General features: G+C 36.1%; 1 protein-coding gene across 1 annotated transcript; it reads left to right on the forward strand.

Annotated features, from left to right (window-relative positions):
* Window positions 1–308: 308 nt before the first annotated feature.
* LOC145725074 (uncharacterized) lies at window positions 309–4,267 on the forward strand. The gene is made up of 2 exons (XM_081973653.1): window positions 309–1,810; window positions 1,865–4,267. Exon 1 carries the CDS (start codon window positions 396–398, stop codon window positions 1,674–1,676), a length of 1,281 nt encoding a protein of 426 aa, XP_081829779.1. The 5' UTR covers window positions 309–395; the 3' UTR covers window positions 1,677–1,810; window positions 1,865–4,267.
* Window positions 4,268–22,433: the final 18,166 nt, after the last annotated feature.

Here is a 22,433-nt window from a genome sequence, read left to right on the forward strand (position 1 = left end):
TCAAAGCAATGTCAAATGTGGAATGTCAAATGTCAAATTCACTCTAGGGAAGAGTGGACACTTGTGCTGTCACAAGCCAAACCCCAGAACAGGCGAAACTACCAGGAAAGGGAACGTGCGTTTTGTTTTATACCAGCTTGAAACTGATTATATTCAGCGCTTCGTCCTCTAGATCACTTTACACTTACACTGTAGTACCGCTTTTAGGTGCTAGGTGGAGCCACTAATTTCAGAGAAATAAAAAAGAAAATTGTCATCTTTACCCATTCTATCATTGTTCTATCCTCTGTCAAACGTAACCATTACGCTTTTTAGTGCATATGGTGTAGCATCATAAAAATCTTATCTTAATCTTCGATTTTAGGTTTTTTCTTTTAGATTTTTAGTTTTTTGGGATGGGTAAGTACGATAACGAGCTTCAACGCTTACAGGAAAAATTGGATCGGTTACGGCGTCGTTCTGACCGCCGTAGTCGAGGGAAAAGTAATGTTTCGACTGGTGATGCTCGTCGCGGCAATCATGCTCATGCACAAGATGGCCGTTCTCCCTCTAGTCCTTCTTCATCTCGCCGGAGAAGGTCCAAGGAGTGTGATCGATATGAGAGACATGGTTCAGCCTCCACCCGGCAATCCCGGCATTTAAGTAGCAGTCCGCCTAGTCGGAATAATTCAAAACAAAAAATATCTTTTACTACCAGGCGTGTCCGTAGTTCATGTGGTTCGGCGTCAGTTGATCGTCCGCAACCCATTTATAGTGACTCGGCTCGTTCCTGTAAAACTCAAGATCAAGATTTTGATACCAGTGACCAAAGCCGAAGTGGGTCTGTTATTTCTCTCTTGACCAGCCCAGAAAGAAGTTTTTTATCTGGTTTGCCTACTGAAGATAATTTGAGCAATTCCGGACATAATCCTGCTTTAACTTCGGACAGAGGGGAGCAACAAAATGCTCTTCCTGACCACTTGTTGGAATTGTTAGGGGACAACCCTCAAGTTAAAAATAATAATAGTTTTGTAGTGAATCCTGAGTTAGAAACTCGCTGGTCCTATATTTTGACCAATGGTGCCAAAGAGGAGCTTGTAAATAAATATCAGCTGCTCAATCCAATTCTTGATAATCTCCCTTTGGCTAATGCGCCCCTCTTGAACCCAGAGGTGTCAGTTACTGTGTCACAAGATACTTTAACTCGGGACAAATTTAAAGCTGATTTCCAGCACGACCTGGCTTTTGCCCTGTCTGCCATAGGCAGATTAACTACCTGTGCTCTTGCTAATGATCAAGACTTGACTAATAAGGCTGTTACTTTGTGCAGTCAAGCTGGGGTTATTCTAGCTAACCTACATTATAAGATTTCTAAACAAAGGAGATATTTGGCAGCAAGGACGTTTAATAAATCCATTTCCCACCTGGCTACCACCACTAAAATCGATCAATTTTTATTTGGTTCCGATTTTGGCGAAAAAATTAAGGCACTGAAGAGTGCAGAAAGATCAGGCCAGGATTTAGCTCGTTTTCGTGTAGGTGTCTCAAAGCCTTTAAACTCTTATCGCCCGTCGTTTCCTCAGCGAAGGGAAAACCGACATCAACCTGGGCAATCTTCGCAGAACAATCTACATCAGACTCAAAAGAGGAGGGGGCAACCGAAACAGCGACCTCAACGCAATTACTACAGGAAGTAACTTTTCCAGTAAGTATTTTGCCTGCAGGCCGTTTACAATACTTTATATCAAATTGGGAGCTACTTGGTTCCCCACAGTATATTTGTGATTGGATTATGGGCCTTAAAATACCTTTTGCTAGGACACCTTATCAGGTTGGTTTTCCTAGATTATCTAATTGGTCTCCAACTGAGCAAATTTACCTTCAGCAGGAGATTTTGCAGTTGTTATCTAAAGGGGTTATTCAAAAGGCAAAATCAAAAAGTTCCAATGTATGCGGATCCACAGCTGCAAGGGATCCTGTAAACTCCAGAAGCCGATAAAGAATCCCGTTTGTCCTTGGCCGATCTGAGACTCTGTTGTATCGTGCGGGTTGGTTTAAAGACATTCTTGATCTTGTGCTTCTCTAAAATCCTTCCAATCCTATCCGTGACCTTGTGTATGTATGGTAAGCAAGTCTTTCTTGGGTGAGTGGCTCTGTTGAATTGTTGTCTACTGTATCCGTTCCATCCGAAAACCCTTTCCAGATGTTTCAGCTCCTTTTCTAATTCTGATAGTTCGCAAATCCTTTTTTCCCGCTCCGATAGGGTTTTGATCACTCCTCTATTTTGGCTTGGGTGATGATTAGATCCACTATTGAGATAACGATCCGTGTGTGTTGGTTTTCGATACACCGTGTGAGCCAGTGTTCCATTAGGTTTCCTTGTCACCATTACATCCAGGACAGGTAGACGTCCTTCTTTTTCGGTCTCCATAGTAAATTGAATTCTTGGATTTACGGAGTTTAGATGTACCAAGAATCGCTGCAGTTCGTCTTCACCGTGGCTCCAAACTACAAAGGTATCGTCAACGTATCGAAACCAGCACTTTGGTTTGTTTAGAGCGGTGTCTAGGGCATTTACTTCAAATGTTTCCATAAAATTGTTTGCTATTACCGGACTGAGAGGACTGCCCATTGCTGCACCATCATTCTGTTCGAAGAATTCACCCTGCCACTGGAAGTAAGTGGTGGTTAGGCAGTGTGTGAACAATTTGGCGATGTCCAGTGGAAAATTTCCTTCTATCTGCTCCATAGCCGTTTTGATGGGTACCATAGTGAATAAAGAAACAACATCAAAACTCACAAGGACGTCACCTGGAGATAAAGTTAAGGCATGCAATTTGTCCACAAAATGTGCTGAGTCTTTGATGAAGCTGTCCGTCTTTCCTATTTTTGGTTGAAGGAGTTCCGTAAGGTACTTTGCTATCTCATACGTAGGGCCTCCTATGGCACTAACGATGGGTCTCAGAGGTACATCCGGCTTGTGTATTTTAGGCAAACCATAAAGTCTGGGTGGAAGGGCCTCTGTCTTCTTGAGTTTCAAGCTATCCTCAGTAGCGACAGTCGTGGAATCTTTAATAAGTTGGTTTGTGGTTCTAAGTATTCGACCTGTTGGATCACGTGGCAACTTATTGTAGGTTATGGGATCCAGAAGGGTTTCGATCTTCCGTTCGTAGTCAGTTGTTGATATGATGACTGTTGCGTTTCTTTTATTAGCAGGTAAAATGAGGATCTCTCTGTCTTGATTGAGTGACGAATTCGTTTGTTGCTTGGTCTAGTTGTCCTGAATTCGTGACGTCTCTGCTCTTATGTGCTCCGCGGTATTTATTGGCAACGACCATATTCCACTTTCCACATTTGCAATGATTTCCTCTCTCGGCAGCTTTGCAGGTACTATCGCAAAATCCTTCTTTGCTCAAAACACTCTGTTCATCAGCAGACCGTTCCTTTTGAGTAAGATTGACAATAGTTCTACGTTGTCTGTCTTCAGGTGGTGCGTCTACTAAATCCGTTTGCCGGTTATGTTGTGTCAGAGCTTCAAACTTCTTTTTTGACGCTCTGTCGCTATGGCTTCAGATATACTCCTGCGTTCGTGTGTTAAACGGTCCACTTTTTCCCAGTCATGTAAATCGTTCGCCAGATGTAAGTTGATATCCAGAAGTTTATGGTCATTTCGTGCCAAGTCCCGGCGAGTGTCTTGTATTTTTTCACGTTAAAGAGCTTGTTCGGTCCGATCGTAGGTTCTCTTAGCGTGGTTGGATTAGAAAGTCCTTTTAATCCTGAGAAATTTTGGGGTGGTCTTGGTGTCACGGCATCTAAGGAGAAGTAGGCTTATAAGCCCGAATAACTTTTGTATTTCAGTTTTAACCGGCCGTGAAAGCTTTCATAGTCTTTCGTTATTTTCTTGAAAAACTAATATTTTCAAGACAGTAGTTTCAGAGTTCTATTCATTAAGCTTAGGGCCCAATAGTTTTCTGATTTTTTTCTGTCTATGCTATCGGGTATCTTTTCTGTATTTTCTGTCTAAAGTCTATTTGTGTTATCTACTTTTTTAGCAAGAAAAAAATTAATTAACTTAAAGTCCCTTCCTGTTATTTGATTAGGCAATTCTGCTTGCTTAAACCCTCCTCCTCCTAAAAGTATTAGCTGAATATACTTGCTTATTTAATTTACTTGAGACTTAGGCGATTAAAGCATTCGGTTTAAAGAAATTGTATCGTTGCTTTAGTAGTTGTTTTGTTTTATTCCTACCCGTGTAATATACGATCCCGGCGAGCGAGAATTTTAATTAAATTCCTTTTTTATTGCCGGCCCTTTGGGAGTGTTTTATTTACCGGTCATTCGTTTCTTTTCTTTCATTACAAAGGGACGTAAACAGTTAAATTAAATAAAAGCGAAGTATGAGTTTGAAAGTCAATTACACTACAAAAAACTCTTCATTAACCAAATACAATCATAATATAGTTGGTCTCATAGTTTATATTGGGAAACTACGTGACCCGGGTTTCGCCTTCAAAAGACATCATCAGACGTTAACAATGGTTAAAACACACGCACACAACTACCACATTTTAAGATGAGTACAGTCAATATGATATTGTCTATTAGATAATATGTTATTGATATGATATTGACTGTATTCATCTTCAAATGTGGTAGTTGTGTGCGTGTGTTAACGTCTGATGATGCCTTTTGAAGGTGAAACCCAGGTCACGTAGTTGTCCAATATAAACTATGAGACTTAGACTTTGAATTTTTTCATTGATTGTTGTTACTGTAAAGTCTCGTCGAGAATATGGACTACTTTTCTGAATAAGTATTTTCTGTTTCTGTTGCATCATCTGAATTTTGATCCCTTATTCATGTTATAAGTGCTATGAACTTTCTAAATCCCTAAAAAACTTCCTAATTGTCATACACATGGCAATAATTGATAGTTATTTATGTATTAAAAGAATAAAGTTTATAAATACTAAAATTAGTGTAAAATCATGTTAGGGTATATAAGTCGTTTTCGAGATATTGATTATTAAACATTGGATTTTTTACTACTTGGAAGACTGTAGCAGGCGAACATATTATCCATCTCGGTTACATGAAGAGTTAGAGAGGCCAGTTTTGGCTAATTTTGTAATATTTTGTATCCTCTTTCTAATAGCGTTTTAGTGAAATCTATAAGAGTTTAAATAAAAAAATTACAATGAATCAAAAATTGAAAAAATGCAATTTGCATAAAGTGCAATTTTGGCAAATTTTTTATTTTGCTCCATAAGGGTCCCAGTGCACAGCAAATTGTATATTTATATCAAAGGACCTCAAATTAGTTGAAATAAGCACAAAAAAAGGACTTTAAAATTTTTCATTTCTCAGTAGGTAGGTATTAGGGGTCTTTTTTAAGTACTTTTAAAGATTCAATATTTTGGTAACATGAGAAGCTAGAGAGGCGAGTTTTGGCTCATTTTGTAGTATTTTTTATCATTTTTCTAATGGCGATTTAGGGAAATTGATTGGAGTTCAAATAAAAAAGTTACAACCTTTCAAAATCTTAAAAAGTCTCAAAAATATCTCTTTTTTTTGCTACTTATTGAAATTCAATATCTCGGTAACATGAAGAGTTAGAGAGGCCAGTTTTTCATTTTGTAGTGTTTTTTTATCCTTTTTATAATGGCGTTTTTGTGAAATCTATAGGAGTACAAATAAAAAAGTTACAATCATTCAAAAATTGAAAAAATGACATTTTTACAAAAAGTGCAATTTTGGCAATTTTTTATTTTGCTCCAAGAGAGTTCTAATACACAGCAAAGGGCATATTTATACCAAAGGACCTTAAAATAAGTACAAAAAAAGCACTTTCAAACTTTTAATTTTTCAAAAAAATTGAAAGAATAGGGTGATATTAAAAGTCTCTTTTTACTACTTTTTGAAATTCAATATCTCGGTAACATGACGAGCTAGAGAGGCCAGTTTTGACTCACTTTGTAGTATTTTTAATCCCTTTTCTAACGGCGATTTAGCGAAATTGATTGGAATTTAAATAAAAAAGTTACGACCTTTCAAAAACTGAAAAAATGACATTTTTGGTCAAAAGTGTAATTTTGGCGAATTTTTATTTTTTTTTTGCTCTAAGGGTTCCAATTCACAGCAAAGATCATATATTTATACCAAAGGCCCTTAAATGTTAAAACTTAAAAGAGACAAAATTTTACGAATTGCCGGTCATAAAACACCAAATCTTTTATGTAAAACTTTGTATTAAAAGACTAGTACATGTCAATTGTAAATACAATGAAACCGCTGGATCCCTCTACGCAGAAAATTGCTGAACTAACATCCATTTTTAATCAATAAGTTACCTTCCTTTCCATATCAATTTAAACAGCGACCTCTGCTAACCAATACAAGTAGTACTGCAAGTACCTTAGACGGAGTCTTTCTAGCTCAGTGGTTATTTCAATGCCTCTTCAACAGAGGGCGCGTCGACCTCTGAATTTGTTGATATCATCACTATCACCGATGAAAAGCATTTGGAAAATTTGGTTTCTTTTTTCTTGTGCATTTTTTTTATTTTTCCACCCACATAACAAATAAAGTATATTCATGTGAAAAATACATGCCAGGCATATGACTAGCATATGAATTTGAGAATATGCCAGGCAATATACCCGGCTGCTGTACAAATTTAACTTTTTAAATATTCCAATAAGTATATGCCAGGTGTATGTCTGAGAAGTGAAAACTGGTGTCTATAGTATAGTTTGTTATAAATTGAAAACAGTTTCGTAAAATTGTTACAAGATATAACACACACTATTTCAAACTGAATGATTAAATGAGAATAACTAAAATATAGTATAAACTATAAATGGATATAAGAAAAGTAAAATATGAATATGTCTTTCGTGTCTAAGCACAAGAAGATTACAACGCGCAAACCAAACAAAAACTACAAAAATTACTGAAATTACAAAATAAGTACAATTTTGAAATTTCCGCCTACATCAATGTTATTTTTAGATTCCTGAGAAACATGCCTGGCACATGAACTAAATAGGTAAAGTAATATGCCAGGCACGTATTGAGAATATACTTTCATATACTGGGCACATATCTGGCATTTTTTGAGAATATGCCCCTGTCTGAAAGTAACTGTACAATTTTGCTATGTGGGCATCTTTGAATATCAGCACTAATTTAATAAACTTAAATTTTTTAAATAATATACGAATTTCTATCGTCACAATATTACTTATTTGATAAGATCCTTGAGCAAAAACCTAGGGACGGCCAATATTCTGCCTGGAATGGACTCTCATCCAAAAATCGGTAACATGTTTACAAGTAACAGAAAAAAATGGTCAAACAAGAAAATAAGAAATTTAAAAGTGAAAAGACAACTAAAATAAATAAAACAAACAACAATAATGGCAACGAAACAAACTAATTCTGAGAAAGAAAGTAAAAAAGGTAGAATTATTCAAATTATTGTCACTGATACTTATCAATAACCTTAAATACTGTGTTTATGTGATAGAAAACAGCTTAGAGAGTACCAACTGTTAGTAGAAAGACCTTTTCTTTCTTGTCTATCTTTATGCGTTTTCTATTTCCTACATCGATACGAAACTATAATTCAAAATCAAATTGACGAGAGCCATAACCTTAAACTGTAATTTGTAAACAAGTGTAAAACCAAAATAAATCAATATCAAAGTCTGCAAATTGTTTAAATTAGAAGCTGTGTTGAAAATACATACTACACCCTGTACCTTAAAAAGAAAGCGATTACAGACATATTCTTATAATGTCACGAATAGAATTTCGTATGGTTTACAAAATATAAATTCAGTAAATTAAAGCACATATTCGAAGATGGCAAAATAGTAAAATCATACCTATTTTTAGCGATGACAAGTCACCGCTACTGCAAGGTAGAAGACAGTCAGAAGACTCCGTCTCGTGCCACAAAATGTAGTCGTCTCGCAATCTGCATCGGGTTCGCAAATTAATGAAAATATAGTAAATCATTACTAAATTATAATAGTCGTTAGTGCCAACTCTCCAGAAAGCTGCCCTTATCGTGTAGCAAATGTAAGCAAAATCTATTTTATTATTGTATGGTATTTTGTGCATGTAAAAGTAATTATTGTTTAAAGTGTTCGTTTGGGAATTAGGTTTGATGGTTTAATTCCGATTTACCAAGTTGGTAAACCAACCATTTTGTCATTTAGTTTTAACTGTTATTTAGTAATGATATAGCTTTTGATGGTTAATAAGAAACCAATTGTTACTGATATATTAGGAAGGCAAAAGAATATTATAACATGTAGGAAGGTTAGAATTTGGTATGGTTTACAAAATATAAATTCAGTAAATTAAAGCACATATTCGAAGATGGCAAAATAGTAAAATGCAAAGTTACAGTCATCATACGCATTTTTAGCGATGACAAGTCACCGCTACTGCAAGGTAGAAGACGGTCAGAAGACTCCGTCTCGTGCCACATAATGTAGTCGTCTCGCAATCTGCATCGGGTTCGCAAATTAATAAAAATAGTAAATCATTACTAAATAATTATAATAGTCGCTAGTGCCAACCTTCCAGAAAGCTGCCCTTATCGTGTAGCAAATGTAAGCAAAATCTATTTTATTACTGTATGGTATTTTGTGCATGTAAAAGTAATTATTGTTTAAAGTGTTCTTTTGGGAATTAGGTTTGATGGTTTAATTCCGATTTACCAAGTTGGTAAACCAACCATTTTGTCATTTAGTTTTAACTGTTATTTAGTAATGATATAGCTTTTGCTGGTTAATAAGAAACCAATTGTTACTGATATTAGGGAGGCAAAAGATTAGTATTCATAACATGTAGGAAGGTTCCACCATAATATTAGTGTAACAGTTTGTCACCTTGTTTTTAAGAATTGGGCTTGTTTATAACATGGAATTTAACTACTATACAATACGACGTAAATGGCAGAACCTTGGTATTAATGGTATTAATCACGTCAGCCAGTCGATTTATAATCTCGTTATCCTTATCAAATATTTACTTATACAGCGCAATCCTTAAAACAAAAGAAAATTAAATGGATAAACGATTATGCGCGCTCAATAACAGAGCCCCGATATCAAACAAAATAAATCATACACACCGAAACCCATACCACCTCATAATCGCCCATAAAACACTTGCCGGTTATGATCCTTACTTAACCGTTGCGGTCCCTTTTTATCTCCCTCTCATCCTCCATCTCGTTTTCACACGTTTAATTTCTCAGTTCCCCTGAACATCGCCCGTGGCGCCCTCACTCCCCGATTACCGTCGGAGGGGGCCCATCCCTACCTACCCATTTCCCCTTGAGAAAGGCCTCGTTACCGCCCTCAGGGTCGTGGTGGGGGATGGGTTGGTTGGCGGAGGGCGTTGCCGATGACCAATCGTTGCGGCGACGTGTGTGGTCCACGTAAAGGATCTTTATTATATCCACGTTGCCAATTTAGAGATTTGAAACGCCGCGGAGTCGTTGAGAAGCTCAGCGGGAGCTAATCGAAGAGTTTCGTTGGGAATACGAGGTTAGAGCGAGATGGAGGATAAGAGCGGTTAGCGAGTGATACGCTAGATTGTGTGCTGATGAGATTAAGGCAAAGACGGAATGATAAACATCTATAAACTGGGATTTTAAGAGCACTTTTGTGCTTTTGGAAACCAAATTATTTGTAGTATCAAGTTTCAAATCTTAATAGTACCAAATTAGAATCATTGGTGCTAACCAATCAAATCATCCTTTTGCAATCCTCACAGCCAATCTAGAAATATTCTAGTGACCCTCAAGCAGGGATCAGGAAGTGTTGATAGAATGTGACAGAAGAAGCTGACAATGGCAGGGCTCTGTCACATTCTGCATACTTTGTATCTTGGTCCCTTCTCTCATTTCAAGAATACACACCAGGTTATTACTTACAAGACGAAATATACAAGTGACATGTGAATCATCATGAATCTGCGACTGCTATGCTGCTGCATGTATTCGTATTAATACGATTTCTTGGCTCGAATGTTTGAACAAAAGCGATTCGAAGCGACGAAAAACGATTCGGGTTAAACCCGTCGAATTCATTGGTTGAATGATCAAATATTGCACAAAAAAAATATTAAATTTGAGGGGTTCTGTCAAGTTTCCGGTTGGCAGTTCAGAATAGAAAAGTCGTTAAGTGATTTGTTGCTTGCTTTCGTCCTCTGCCTTCAGTCCGTCGATTAATCAGTGGATTGCGAACTTTATTGTGGCCAATTATTTAGAAGAAGCAGTAGCAGATATCTCTGTAAGAAGGTTTGGTCACAAAATTGCAGAAAATCCATTAAGTGAATTAAATGATACAGAGTTAACATTGTTTGAAGACGTTATTAATATTTACAGGAAAGTGTTTATTGGGCAATTCCACAAAAAGGTGAAGCAGAGAGGAATAAGCTGCTTTTCCATGTTACACCCGTATATGTTTCACTATGTGTATGTCAGTTGGTTTTTGAACCTCCTTTCATACAGATGGAGCTGCATGCCTGATGAAGCCAAAAAGCAGAAACACGTATTATCATCCTTGTTCCTCGCTGCTTCACCTTTTTGGAAAATTGCCCAATAAACACTTTCCTGCAACTCATTACATCCGTGTAAACAGTCTTCCATTATTAATATTAAGTGAAAACAAAACTCATTTTGTTAATATGGTTCTGGTTGCCCAATTCCTAATGATATTCTGTAATCATTATCCTCAATGACTGTGGTTCCTAAGTATTTGTTCTTACTGACTATCTTTACTAGTTCTCCTTTGATTTCTGCTGCTGGACTGATTCTGTTATAGTCATAAATTTGGTCTTTTTGATCAATCAAGCAATGTAAATCTGGCGGCAATAAGTATGGTGTCATCTGCATATTGGATATTGTTAATGGGTGTTCCATTTACCTTTACTTCCGTTGTTATTTTCTCCAGTGCTCTTTGAATGATTTCTTCCGAAGAAAGATTAGTGCACATCCTTACCTTACATCACGTTGTATTTTTACTTCTTCAGAGTCGATCTCCACAAGTATTTTGGAGATCGACTCTGAGTTTTGTTTTCACTTACACTCACTACTCCACTGTGGGCATATGGACTACTACTTTTCGATTATTAATATTGTTTCACACCACATGCATCATCCAACAAGACTATCTGCCCTTTCAGTGGAGAGAAAAGTCTTAACAGCATTACAGTTTGTTGCTTCAGAGAGTTATCAGTACAGTCCGGATTTCTAGGAGTTTTGCTTTATCTAATGTGAACGATTTACGCAAAACTACGTCATTTGACAGATTTTTTTAATGCTTTTTTGTTCTTTTTGTGCTTATTTGTTGCTATTTTTTGTATGGTTTTAAGTTGAATAGGCTAATTTACAATTGCAATAGCTATATTGAGATATTGAAGACTTTTGGGAGACGAAAACATTCTCTTTCTAGAAACATTCTAAAGCAGTTTAACAGCTTCCTAAAGTTTCTAGACTGGTTTCTAGAATGCCTTAAAAACAGTCCAGAACCTTCAGTGCTCTTTAAACTGTAAACACTTTCTAAATACTCCTAAAGTAGTCTAAAAAGGCTATTTTAACTAATGATTTAGTCATTTAGCCATTTAGTCATTGCCTTTAAAATTAGGGCATATTTAACAGTTTTCAAGACATGGCACCCTTAAAAATTATATTTTGTCAAATAGCAGTTTACGTCACATTTCTACTATTAACCTAAACTAACTAAAACAGTTAAAGACAATTTTCAAAATGAAAAAAAATTCCAAAAAATTTGTATTTAAAAATGTCAAAAATCTAGTTTTTTACTTTTCAAGGTCGACCGGTAAAATGTTATATTTAATGAAATATATTGTTATATAGGGGGCTTTGAGGAGCATACATGGTAAAAATTTCACACTGCTAACTCAAACCGTTTTCGAAATATTTGGAAAAATGTCCGAAGAAAAGTAATCAAGTCTGACGCCCTCTAGCGGCCAAACGGGGCAATGATGTGATAGCTCTAATCATTAGCCACTTACGATCATTTAATGTGTATATACCGTACGTTTCAAATTATCAAGTTATTTCCGATTTTTTGGGAAAATGCACCGAAATTTTGTCAAAATGAAGGTTTTTCCTACTATACTGACCGCCGCCTGAATTAAAGTGGTTTTTAGTAAATATTTCGAAAACGGTTAGATTTACATAAAAACTACAAGAGCGCAAAATTGTTCCTGATGGATCACTAAACCAAACTACGTAACGTTTGAACTTCAAAACAGTTGCGTGTATACAGGGTGTGCACAAAATTGTTAGTGGATCATTATTTTTGCTCACCCTGTACACAATTTTTTAGATACAATTTTTTGCTCTACACCACTGGAAAGAGCAGTTCAAGACCATTCTTTTGAGTGGTTGAACCACCCTGAGCTCCCAAAAATAACCAAGCTACAGGGTGTTAAAATTTTGAACTACTTTGAAGTAGTTTTTGGAAAATATCTCGAAAACGGTTAGAATTAAAAAAAAAACTACAGAAACTCCAAAATGCTTCTCAAGCAGTCGAAAGTCTTCCAAAACAGTCTAGAAGTTTCCAAATGATGAAAAGCTTCCAGATGATCTTCAACTAGTGTAGAAGATTTTAAAAAAATTCAAGGCAGTCTAAAAGCAGTTTTAAAACAGTTTAAAAGCTTCTAAAGGTTTCTAGAACCGTCTACAAGGTTTCAAATGCCTTTAAAGCAGTCCAGAACCTTCAATGCTCCTAAAGTAGTGTAGAAAGATTTCAAAACACTGCAGAAACACCAAAATTCTTCTAAAACAGTCGGAAACCTTTCAAAACAAACTAGAATGCTCTTCAACCAGTCCAGATGCTCCCAAAAGATATCAAAATTTCGTGCGCTTCTAAAGCAGTTTAAAAGCTTCAAAAAATTTCTAGAACTCATAAAAAAAAAAATATTTGCATCTCTGAAAGAGTTTTGTGCGTTTTTTAAAGCTTTTTTACAGATTTTTATGTTTTTTTAAGGAAAATAATTTTGCTTATTAAGCGCTTGTTTTCACGATTTTAGTGCTTTTTAATACGGACTCGTAGTTATCAGACTAGAATCGGTAACTCTAACAAATATTTTTAGGTTATATTCATTTTTTCTTTCCCGGTTCTTCCTTCCGTAACGTCTTGTAACGACGTTTCTTCTTTTTTGTGGTTTTATCGGTGTTGCCACGTTTCGTTCATCGAATGCGAGTATTTTTTTCGATTAGTGTTGGTGAATGTGAATAATTTTTCGTATACCAATTTAGGTAATCGAAATAAACCGAACTATTTTGGATCACTTTGTAGAATTGGGCCCCTGGAGCTGTACAACTGTGAGCCTGTAGATTTGCACTTCAAAAGCAGCAAAATCACACGGAGGCCTAACGCGTTTAGATCTGAAATTAGAAACCGTATAGTAATGATCAACTCAGTAGTAACAGCCTTGGATGAATTAAATTGTTACGTACCCACGTAATCAACAAAGTCAGTGAGAAAGAGAAACGACCAATCCACAACGCTGTTATTAGGGGTTTCCTGGCAATATTTATGTTAAGACCTAGCGTTGATAATCGGAATTAAAATTAATCAAACCTGCTAATTAGTCAGTTTGATTAAGGATTTAATTAGGCAAAGAGAAGAGAACAAAGGCTACCGCAAAACACTCGCTAATTAAATTAACGATTTTATTAATTTTATTGGGAACCGAGCTGGTGAGAAATGCACATGTTCTGTAAACACGGTAACGAGATTGTAATTGCGAGCTCGCTTTCATGATTATTATGATCTTGATTATTGAAGCGATCATCAGCGATAATATTATCCGAGATTGTTATGCCCACTGTCGGCGGAAACGAGATATTAATTACCATGATTTTAACTCGGCTTAATAACTAGTCTAGCAACCGTCAATTACTTTTCAAACTATTAGCCAAGATAATATTGAATTGCGGACACAGAGGTAATGCGATAAATTACCAGGCAAGCTCCACCAACCAATTATAATTGCGTTTTCAAGCACTCTAATGAAGCACTACTATTTGTACTGCTGAATACAGGGTGTCCAGTAAACACATGTTCAAAAGGGTACTGTCGTATCTCTGGGAGGGAAGGCAGTGAGAAAGCTTTTGTCGAAAACAAAGTTTTTCTTTTGAAGGCATATCTTAATTGCTACTTGGAACGTCCAAGGACTCTTCATGAATAAGCTGCTAGCCTGGTAAGCTAGATATTATGGAACGAGAAGTGGCAGATATTAACATCGTAGGTATATGTGATACTCATTGGGCTGGTAGCCGGTCCTTTCAACTCAAAAAACGGTAAATTCTAAAACATCTACAATCAAGCATACTGGGCTAGTATCCTATTAGTTCCAGAATACTCACCATAAAAATCAATGCTAAAGCATGTAACTTGAACATGATCCAATGCTATGCACCAACATCAGGAAGCACCGAAAAACGATTTCTATAATAAAATGGAAAAAACATACATGAAATACTCAGCAAAGGAATAATGATTGTTCAAGGTAACATTCCTGACGCCAAAATTGGACAAACTCAGGAAGATGAACAAGTGAAACATCTTGTAACAGATTGGGTTCCAGGAATAAATCGGGACGAAAATTATTGGAATTCTGCACAGAAAACTTCTTCTTGTGGTGCCTATCCGTTACGAATGTTGGCGATCATCATGGCGATGCGTACTTTGTCAACCGCTGCACGAAAGAGGCCTACTGTTGTTGTATTGAACTATGAGCGCAAGTTCTTTAACCAGGATATTCTTCGTCTACCAGGCCTCCTCCTGCCCTCCACCTTGCCCTGAAGAATCAGTTGTAGTAAGTTATACCGCTGGCTATTTCTCATTATATGTCCCAAATATTCCAGCTAACGGGTTTTTATTAAGAGAAGCAGCTTCTTGTCTTTACCCATTCTTTCTAAGACCCTAAGGTTGGTGACATGGTCGGTCCATGGGATTCTTAAAATACGTCGATATAACCACAGCTCAAATGACTCAAGTTTTGTACAGGAAGCTTCAGTTAGAGTCCAGGATTCGACCCCGTAGAGCAGAACCGGAAAAACGTAGCACTTCAATAGTCTGATCTTAGTTTGCAGCGATAGATCATGGAACTTAAATAATTTAGACATTTTCAGAAATACAGCTCTGGCCCTCTCTATTCGGCATTTGATCTCCAGAGAGTGATCCTACGTTTCACTTATCTTGGTTCCGAGGTAAGTACAGGAAACTACCCGTTGCAAATAGTCATTTTTCCCACTATCCAAGACGACGGTATACGTCCCCTGGCAACCAATACAGAAATCAGAGAGACTACTACATGTGGCAGCGATCACAAACTTTTATTAGTTCAAGTAAAAATACATAACAAAGTTCCGAAAATAAATGAGAATACTCCGTCTTTGATTTCTGGAAACATGGATCTCTTAAAAAAAACTAGAAGAGAGACTGAAAACAATCCCAAATAACGTATTCTATAGAGAAATATTGTGGCAAATCTTCAAAAGATCGAGACAAAAAAGAAATAATTCTACAGAACATCAAGACTGTAAAAAACAAACAATGGATTACTGAAGAAACGTGGGATGTGGTGAAAGAAAGACAGCTCCCAACGATTGAGCAGACACGACAAAAATTAACACTTACTAAAGATTTGTCAAGAGATAGAAAGACTCCACAATACCAGTAAAACGCGAGATTTTTTCCAAAAAATCAAGGAAATCACCAGAGAATTTAAACCAAAGACATGGAAAATAGAAGATGTTAATGGTAAAATTATCACAGATGAAGTCTATAAAGACAATACTGTGAAAACCTCTACAAGGAGGATGTAGGCCCTGAGGAAGAACTAAAACAGTTAAAACAACTACCTTCCATCAAAGACGTGGCACAGAAACCCGATATTTTAAAAAACAAAATACAACAGGTCATTTGCTATTTAAAAAACAACAGAAGCACTGGCGAGGATAATATAAACGCAGAAATGCTAAAACAGCTTAATACAAAAGGTATTGATTTCTTGTGGAGGATATGTAACAAACAATGCTGGGTGCACATCTACCTTTATTACCCTTTATAAAAAAGGGTTAAGATGCGCGGGCAGGTTAACCAAATTTTACCAGCAAAATTGTATTCACCGATGAAGCTGGATTTTCTAGAAGTGTTGTTTTTAATTCACATAACTTCCATCATTACGCAGAAGAAAACCTTCATGTGAGGCGTATTAACCACTTTCAGCTGGAATTCCGCATAAATGTGTGGGCGGGTATCATCGGAGACATTCTTCTGTGTCCTTATATGTTGGGTTATGCCAGCAAGGTAGACCTGTGAGGTAGAAAAATGTGTGATGTGGTGTTGAGTAATTTTGTCAGTTGTATGTCAGTTTGTAAATAAAAAGTTTTATCGTATTGGACCCATTATTGGCGCAGTCATTCGAACCTTTACAATGGATTCCGATACTAAAACTATGATGGACCGTTTCGTTAAATTATTGAAAGCCCAACAGCTAGAAATGCAACAACAGGCACCAAAGTCAGATAAGGGAGCTTATTACATGTCTTCAAGAGAAGGGAAGAAACACACCTGCGACTTTAGACGTCAATTCGTTTACAAAGCGTTTAAGAGAATTTATTTACGACCTTAGAGCTGGTTGCACGTTTCCAGAATGGTTTGCCAGACACAAGACTACGTTCGACGGAGCGAAGGAAGTCCTCTCGGATACTGAATGCGTAGACTTATTACTACAAGCCTTTGAAAGTGAGTTCAATCGCTTAAAAGCACGTATTTCACCTAAGTATCCACACGAGTGTACTTTCAATGACCTTATCAACACGCTCAATGTTCTATTTGCTGATACTAGGTCAATATTTCAACGACGTTATGATATAAGCATAGTTAATGTTATTGATCTTGCAAACCTCAATGGTGATCTATTTGAATTCAACGAACTAACCATTGATAAGTTCAAACTTCTTCTGGCAGATCTATATACAAATCAACCAGCTTTACAACCATACCGTGCGATCATTTTAAAGGAAAGCGAAGTTGACAATGCCAACATGATGAAAGTCAGAGATTTATGTTGTGCACATGCAGAACAGCTTGTAAACACTCGGATTGAAACTACCGTACCCCAGCTGCCTCTTGAGGTCAATGCAGTTCGACAACAAAATTTAAGGAATCAGAAAAAGAAGAGGGGACCTATCAGGGAATGTTATCGTTGTAGAACAACTGTTTTCCGAGTCTTCTACCTCACTGTCATTTACTACTTCATTGCCATTAGAATTGGATGGGAGGGTTTTCTACTTGGATGTCGTTTCCACAGTTGGTTAAAATGGCGAGTAATAGTGGTATAACCAATAATATTGCGAATAACCCCATTTACCCTTTCAGGAAGTGAATGGATTGCCGGAGACTAATCAAGTTCAAGACGACAGGATTAATAATCTTCGGTTAGAGTGCGTACAATTCAATTCTAATGGCAATGAAGTAGTAAATGACAGTGAGGTAGAAGACGTGGAAAACAGTTGTTCTGAAAAAGTATTTTAGGAAGATTACACATCAACGCTGCATCCTGATGATGGTTTGAAAGATTGTGATTCTGGCAGTACAGCTCCAGATTCTAGGCCACAGCGTACCAACCGCAAGGATGTCGATTATCAGGAGTTGTCTGGTATTAGATCATCAGAGGAAATGTTGGGTTATGCCAGCAAGGTAGACCTGTGAAGTAGACAAATGTGTGATGTGGTGTTGAGTAATTTTGTCAGTTTGGACCCATTATTATATCTCGCTTGAATGGTGAAATTTGTCTTGAATTCTTAGTGAATACTTTGCCTGTTCTAATGGAGGATGTCCCTCTCGATGTGCGTGCTCAGATGTGATTCATGCACGATGGTGTTCCTCCACACATTAATAGAAATGTAACTGCACATTTAAACACCACTTTCCCACACAATTGGATCGGAAGGAGAGGGAGAGATGTTCCTGTCGAATGGCCTCCTAGATACCCCGACTTAACACCATTCGATTTTTTTATGGGGTGCCCAGGCTACTCCTGTGGAATCCGTAGGGTGCAGATCGAGACGAACGTGATTCGGGATGATGCAGAAATGTTGAGGAAGGTTTCATTCGAAGGATCCAGCTATGCATCCGAGAAAATGGCTGGCATATCGAACATTTGTTGTAATTTCTATTTTTTTGAGAATCTTCTGCTTTTGAGATCTGGCTGGTAGTTTCAATAGAAAATTATGTTTTATTTTTTTTAGCAACGTCAAAACTTTGATAGTTTGTAGTTAATCAATTTACCTGGTTATTTGCAATAAAAATGTGTAAAATGGTAAATAGCAGAGGGGACCCAAAAAACATTTTTTGCGGAAGAACTATGAATTCTAAAAGATTTTACCAAGAGTAGTAAAACCTTGAAAAAGGACCAATACATCAGATTAAATAATAATAAATTAATTTTAACTACGAAATAAAAAGTTCTGGTAATTTTTGAAAAAGTTACACAGTTACAGTACTCTTTTGATCATGTGCTTACTGAACACCCTGCATAGTAAGAAAATACATTCAGGAGGTCACGTATGACAATATTAGTTATTCAAAAAATACACTGATGCAAGGTAAAAATGGCAAGTCAATGTTGCCATTTTCGCTCTAAATAAAATTAAATTATGCCATAAAACCCTGTACAGAGACAGTCGTTTCAAGGAACTATAAAGTGATAAAAATACTCGTCTAAATCGTTTAGCGGAATCATCTGCACTGGTTCACAGTATTTTAATTAATGAAAACGGACGGTTGCGTTCGCAAATTACCACAGAAAATGCGGATGATTGCCTTCCATGAACAGCAACTTTCAGCAGAGTGAGTTTCGAGTAGCGAACAAAAACGATTACTCTTGATTAGGCACATTCAAGGCTGATGCTTCTTTTTATTATTTTCGTTAATGGCCGCGTCAAAGTTTACCGGTTGTATGTAACCAAGCAGCAAGTTCTCACAGGTTCTAAGTGATCTAACTACAGAATGATTTATTTTTTTGTTTAGGTAAAATTAGAGTTGGCAAATCTGGGAATTTTCGTATTAACGAAACTTTCCGAAAATATATTCGAATTAATAGCAATTTTTGTTTGTGGTTATATAACGTATTTGACATTGACACAACACGCAATGTCGCCTTTGCATATAGCAAAACTGAATTGACCTACTAAGTTTCAATGACATGTTTTTCTAATTTTGCACTAGATAACTGCCAGTGGATAACTGAACTGATCGGTAAAAATAACAATTGACAAATGACGGTAAAGGATTATAAAATAAAACCAATCACCCCGTATATACTTAAAATGTTCCTTTTATAGATACTATCTGAATAATCCCTTTATACCTGTTAAACCACTTAGTACATTAAGTTTCTACTTTGTAAGTGTATACTTTGTCGCACAATTTTTAATTAATGGCGAAAATAGTACTTTTTCGCACTAATAGTGATTTACATTACTAAGGTGACCGAGTGAGAAATATTGCCACGAGGAGGTCGTAGACTGAGTTGTGATGATCACACAAGTTCATTAATTTGCTGTAGTACAGAGTGGGCCAAATTGGACGTTAGGAAGTGCTCTTATTAATAGAGATAGGCGAAAACTGATAGAAAACTTAATGGCAAAAACCGTTGGTGTCAATCTGTCACCGTTTGACAGATGTAGGATGTTTCTCAGAATTCGTATTTGTCTTTAAAACTTCCAGGTGCATTATTTTTTATGTCTAAAAATACATTTCTACAGAAACTTTTTGCGTAGAATCTAATAGTGCAAATAGTGTGTTCTACAATCACGTGACAACTGTCACTAGCGTCAAAACTGTCAAACTATGCTATAAAGTTGCAAAAATCAGGGTTTAGAAACGTTTTCTTGCAGTATTTGAAATAAAACGTGTTTCTGACAATTATGACAGTTATTTTGACAATTGTCACGTGACCGTCTAGCTAAATAGTGTTCTACATTCACGTGACAACTGTCACTAATATCAAAACCCGCAAACTATGCACTAAAGTTGCAAAAAGTAGGGTTTAGAAACGTTTTCTTGCAATGTTTGATATAAAACGTGTTTTTGAGATTTATGACAGTTGTTTTGACAATTGCCACGTGACTGTCTAGCTGAGTAGTGTTCTACAAATACGTGACAACTGTCACTAACGTCAAAACTGTCAAACCATGCTATAAAGTTGCAAAAATCGGGGTTCAGAAACGTTTTCGTACAATGTTTGATATAAAACGAGTGTTTTGATATTTATGACAGTTATTTTGACAATCGTCACGTGACTGTCTTGCTGAATAGTGTTCTGCAAACACGTGACAACTGTCACTAACGTCAAAACTATCAAACTATGCGCTAAAGTTGCAAAAAATAGGGTTTAGAAACGTTTTCTTGCAATGTTTGATATAAAACGTGTTTTTGAGATTTATGACAGTTATTTTGACAATTGTCACTTGACCGTCCAGCTAAATAGTATTCTACATGCACGTGACAACTGTCACTAACGTCAAAACTGTCAAACTATGCTCTAAAGTTGCAAAAAACATAGTTTAGAAACGTTTTCTTGCAGTATTTAAAATAAAACGTGTTTTTGAGATTTATGACAGTTATTTTGACAATTGTCACGTGATCCTCTAGCTAAATAGTGTTCTACAAACACGTAACAACTGTCACTAACGCCAAAACTGTCAAACTATGCTATAAAGTTGTAAAAATCATTGTTTAGAAAAATTTTCTTGAAATGTTTGATATAAAACGTGTTTTTGAGATTTATGACAGTTATTTTGACAATTGTCACGTGACTGTCTAGCTGAATAGTGTTGTACAATCACGTGACAACTGTCACTAACGTCAAAACTGTCTAACTATGCGCTAAAGTTGCAAAAAATAGGGTTTAGAAACGTTTTCTTGCAATGTTTGATATAAAACGTGTTTTTGAGATTTATGACAGTTATTTTGACAATTGTCACGTGACTCTCTAGCTGAATAGTGCTGTACAATCACGTGACAATTGTCACTAACGCCAAAACTGTTAAACTATGCTATAAAGTTGTAAAAATCATTGTTTAGAAAAATTTTCTTGAAATGTTCGATATAAAACGTATTTTTGAGATTTATGACAGTTATTTTGACAATTGTCACGTGACTGTCTAGCTGAATAGTGTTGTACAATCACGTGACAACTGTCACTAACGTCAAAACTGTCAAACTATGCTCTAAAGTTGCAAAAAATAGGGTTTAGAAACGTTTTCTTGCAGTATTTGATATAAAACGTGTTTTTCAGATTTATTTTGACATTTGTCACGTGAATAGTGTTCTACAATCACGTAACAACTGGTACTAACGTTAAAACTGTGCTTAAAAGTTGCAAAACTCAGGGCTTAGAAAAGTTTTCATGCAGTATTCGATATAGAGAGTGTTTTTGAGATTTATGGTTTGGACATTGTCACGTGACTGTGTAGCTAAATTATCCTTTAAAACCACGTGATATCTGTCACTAATGACAAAACATAGAAAACAATTATTAATAAAAAAAAATGAAAAAACCTGTATTTTTGCAATACGGTTTGTATATTTATAGCAAGAATCAATGATTAAAATTTTTGACAACTATTAAAAGACACCCTTTATAATAATGTAAAATGAATGAATTTGTTTTGATCTACCGTTTTTTTGACAAATTATTCTACCGCCATTAAATATTTTGACTTGGCAATATTGTTTGAAGGAAGTATTTGGCCTTTTTCTGGTTGTCCCTGTAGAGCAAGGAAACTTATCTTCAAAGATCTGGCAGGCTTTCATTGTCCACCGTTTTCATCACTTTAAATCGTTTGAAATTTTATGAATGAAGGCTTGAAATAGGTGATTCGGTCGTCCTCATTAAATATTTGCATTAAAAATTATTAATATATATAAATTAATATATATTAATTAATATTGCAACCAAAACCAGTGTTTTCTTAAGAAACTTAGCTACAAAGTAAATAAGTTGGGTAGAGGTTATAAATGCAACTTACCAGATTCAGAAGTGTCATTATCACGTTTTCGTTTTATTTTCCGTGCATTAGGTTGGTATAGTAACTCAAAATTATTATTAAATAAACTTGTTTTGAATGTTTTGATTAGAGAATGACGGTTCGCGATTTGTAATGATTTTAAAAGGTTGGTAGCACTGCGGTAGGTAAATATTACTTAACAACCGCTTGGCGCGAGATTTTAAATTTTCCAATTTTAGAGCCGTTTTGCGTCTTAATGGTCAAATTTACGGTATTGAAAAAATTACAAGTTGATTGATGCTGAAAATGTAGGTAATCTACAACTTTTATCTAAAAAAAAATAAGAATTTGTTAATCTCCTCTCCTCCAT

This window comes from Ips typographus, linkage group LG2 (assembly GCF_016097725.1).
Source record: "Ips typographus isolate SLU linkage group LG2, UJ_Ityp_2.0, whole genome shotgun sequence".
Lineage (NCBI taxonomy): Eukaryota > Metazoa > Arthropoda > Insecta > Coleoptera > Curculionidae > Ips > Ips typographus.